Source organism: Fulmarus glacialis, unplaced genomic scaffold (genome assembly GCF_000690835.1).
Source record: "Fulmarus glacialis isolate BGI_N327 unplaced genomic scaffold, ASM69083v1 scaffold36886, whole genome shotgun sequence".
Taxonomy (NCBI): Eukaryota; Metazoa; Chordata; class Aves; order Procellariiformes; family Procellariidae; genus Fulmarus; species Fulmarus glacialis.
The window spans coordinates 83,048-87,177 of NW_009219439.1; the positions used below are offsets into that span (position 1 = coordinate 83,048).

Here is a 4,130-nt window from a genome sequence, read left to right on the forward strand (position 1 = left end):
ATGAGGACAGCCCTGGGCCCATCCAAAGGGCTACAAAGGACTGAGATTACCAGCACAGGTCAGGTAAGAGACTCCCATAGGCACGTGCTGGGGACAACTTTACTACGAACAAGATGTGCTTCTGCTTAAGACTAGAACGATGTGCGCTCCAAATTAAACCAGGGAGTACTGCTCACACTTGACTGAGATTCATTAGTCACTGCCTCTCACCTGCATCCCCACACTTCTCAATAGCTTCTAGAACAGCTCTGATGCCAGGCAATAAACACCAGTTTTTATCCCAGCTCTGCTCATCACTCCCTGTATCAGACAGGAGAGAGGGAAGAAGGGCTGGACTGTCCCGTAGCCCACTTCATTGGAGAATAAGAGCCAAACTGACTTTGCATGATCACTGAGGTACCTATAAATACCAATTCTGGTACCTAAAGACACGCGCAGATCTGGGGAAACCTGCAGAGATCAGACACTTACATATGCCCACTCTTCTGCTTCATCCCACCAAAGAATACGGCTATGTGCGATTCTACTAATCTGTACTGGGTTAAAACATGGAAAGGAACCACCACCAGTCACAGGCAATCCCTACCCTTATTCTTTACCACCCAACAAAGCCTCCTCCCACATTCTGTAGAAATGGGGAAAAAGTAAACCAAGAACCTGGTTATCCCAAATCTATAACCCTTTTTGGACAACTTGCCCTCTCTCAGCATTGCCTTAGCTTTCAAGGCTCAGAGAACCACTACATCTGTAATTGTCAGAATTAAGTCCAATCAATCAAATTCTCAAAGGCCTCACAGTAACTCATAGAAGGTTTACATATATAAAATCGGCCAACAGTTGTCTTACCTTCTCCCCATTCCTCCCTCCTCCCCTCACAGTTTGAGCTGTTTGCTCTCAAAAATATAGTGACATTAAATAGTACAATATACTTACAGCCAGATACATAGCTGCATATATGCTTAGTGCTGCTTCTTTGGATGGGAATGTCTTTCTGGCTTTCATGATAAGGTCTGGATTTCCAGTACAGGCATGTACGCTACTGATGAATTGTGTATACTGTTTACATCCAAGTGCTGTATAGTTGGGTTTACAAAGTGCAAGAAAATGTGGTGCAAGATTCCCTGTTACTACTTGTCCAGCATTTACAAAGATGTCCGTAGCAAACAGTCCAAATGCGTAAATTCCTAAAAAGGGAAACAAAGAGTTAAATTTCCTGACAATTTCACTCCAGGGCAACATATTATAGTATTTATCATAGTAATATACCAGCTCCTTCCACTTAAGAACATGAGAAACCCTCGTGTATTGTACCCTAAAGATCCTGGCTCACGTTGGAGATGGTGCTTTCCTACACAACTGCAGCAGCAACACTGCAATGTACCCACACATCTGATCTCTCTCCATCCTTCGGAGGAGCACGATCACCTCTTGTGCAAGTAGCCCACTTTCCTAGGCCCCCTAGCCATGAATCTGTAGTGTTTGGGGTAGCTAGCTATACTGGTACCTAACCATGTTCACTAAACGGGAGTGACAGAGGCAAATTCTTCACCCTATAAATCTGCTTGAGAGCCAAGGAAGTCAGGCCCTGATGGAAAAGTAACTTGAAAAGTCATAACACATACTGGACAAACATTTTCTTTTCTTGTCCCTTGCAGCTGTAAAGAAGCTGAAGTACTGAATAATTCAATATTGCAATGCACAAGTGGTCTTCATCTGCCTGCTATTGGGTACATCTCTATGCATGGCATATTAATCACAATATCAACACAGTCAGCTAAAGATCTATATATTTGAGGAGCTACTTATGCTAAAGAGTTTTTTTTATCAGACATATTAGCAAAGCATTAAGCATGTGTACTCATTCATTAGAATGGAAATGCATGTATCTGACTACTTAAAAGAAAACAGATTTCTGCTATTCTGAGGTCCCTTTCTATCCTTTTGGAAGCAGAAAATGAGCTCTGGAAGGAAATGCAAACACAGCACCCTGACTGGGAGGCAAAGCCAGCAGGTGCGTGTTCAAACTCCACCTGAGCTACAGATTTCCTCCTATATTTCCATGGGCAAATCACCTTACCTTTCCCATACTTCAATTCACTGTGAATATAGCATGAGTTCTGGCAGTTCCCAACTTCATGGGGCACAATGAGGACTTTAATGGATGCACACCACAGCAGACATGATCCCACAGAAACATGTGCATTTCTAAAGGTCAGGTTTTTTCCTCAGCAAAGCTAGAGGACCGAGGATGATTTCTGGGATCCTGGCTGGTCAGCAACGTCACACTAACATTAATTCACCCTGAGCTGCTAGGCACTGGTGAGCAGCAGATTGTGCCTAGCTGAATTGCTGCACAGAAAGGCCCTTTCAGCAAGTCCCAAGGGTGTGCACTGCCCCAACACAGGTGGTCACATCATTTTGTGTGAGCATAATGGCTAGTGATGCCTTATCTGGTAGAACAGTGCAGAGGCCATTGTTCATCTCTTCCCTCTCTCCCAAATTCTTTTTGCTTCTGTGAGAAAGGAGGGCACACCAAGTGGGAAGGACACACAGCACTGATTACACACAGAGCAACTGGAGCAGGAGGACCTCCTTATCATCACTCCCCTGGATCTATGCAAGACAGTCTCATTCTTAATGACTTTTAGCACACCAGAGTGACAGCGAGCAATTGCACTCTCAGAAGGCAGGCACAGCTGTTACACAAACACTGCAAATACAGACACAGCTGCATATCCCCTCCCTCCCCCTGCGACTGGGGCACACAGGAGGATTAGCTGCCCCAAGGCTTTGTTCCTCCAGCTGTTTCTGTTAGATACAACCGTGAGTGAAAAGAAAACAACAGAATTGAGCCCTGCTATGGCATCCCTGCAAATACTGGAAAGCAGCATCTGGGAAAATTCATTAGACATTTTGCGTGGTGGTACTTCTCCCTCCAAACACACTTACAATGAACTAAGTAGAAAGGATGACATCTCATATCTGCTAAAGTCAATGGCAGAGTTACAGCTGACTTCAGTGGAGCATGGATTTCGTACAGTTTTCTACTAAAGACTATAATACAATCTCCAGGCTAAGAAAGTACCTAAACCTGGCTTGGCTTCAAACACATATTTAAATCCCAACGTCTTCAACTTTGGCTGCTATGTGTGTGTGTAACCAAAAGAAAATTATCAACTATAAATATGGCACAAGGGTATCTCCTTTCTCCACTTCACACTACTCCAGGCCTGCTGGTTGTTCTTCCCCCTTGTGGTCCCAATTTTTTCTATTTTTACTGCTGTTTCTGCAACCATTTTTTTATCCAAACTTCTAAGAAGCTTCATTTGCTACCCAAAAGGAGAGAAGTCACTGCACCTGAGTTAAGACTACACGTGAAATGTTGTATGGTTATCTGAGTATTTTCCCCAGGTCAAAATTAAGACATAATTGATCAACTCTCACCATTCAGAAAATGAAAGCATTAATATTGCTCATACCAAGGAATCTGATGGTCCTGCGCACCAGTGGATTTATATAACAACAGTCTCCAGTTAATATTGTTTTTTCTTGGTTTTCAAAATCCTTTGTAGCTAACTGTAGACAAAACACTGCAGTTTCTCCAACGATAATCTTAGGGAAGGAGAAAAAAGGGGAGAGAAATAGTACATCAGATTACAGCAAGTAAAATATTACAGAGATGGCTATCTCATCTTAAGGAAACAAGACCAAACCAGCACAAAAGACAACATAAGTGAACCAAGTTCTGTACGTTAATCTTCTTATGAGGGAAATATGCCTTACGGCTTGCTTTTCTCTATTTGCATTAAAAGAGAATAAACTTCTATAACCAGGACTTGGAATCAACATAACATAACCTAGTTTTCAGGATGAGGGGAAAGAGAAAGAAATCTATTCGTTCAAGAACAACAGATTGCATAATGCACAAGATGTAGACCAAAGTAAAGGCCTAACCCTGGAAGATGCTGAACTTTTCAGTTCCCACGTGACTTTCACTGACACTCAGCCCTTCACAGGGTTGAGCTCTAAATTTTGGACCATGATGGGGGAGAAAAAATTAAAAAAAGAAAAAGAAAAAAAAAATTACAACAGAGCTCCTGTTCACATCAGAGGATTGGTTTGCCAGGAGG

The 4,130-nt window shown here is 42.6% G+C and overlaps 1 protein-coding gene across 1 annotated transcript in view; it reads right to left on the bottom strand.

Annotated features, from left to right (window-relative positions):
* LOC104078662 (lipid phosphate phosphatase-related protein type 5) overlaps nucleotides 1-3,612 on the bottom strand; it is a gene marked incomplete at its 5' end in the record, with an annotated part of 23,139 nt that extends 19,527 nt beyond the window's left edge. The window contains 2 exons of the mRNA XM_009580376.1: nucleotides 934-1,184; nucleotides 3,480-3,612. Coding sequence (XP_009578671.1) covers nucleotides 934-1,184; nucleotides 3,480-3,612 — 384 coding nt within the window. The remainder of the gene's footprint in view (nucleotides 1-933; nucleotides 1,185-3,479) is intronic.
* Nucleotides 3,613-4,130: the final 518 nt, after the last annotated feature.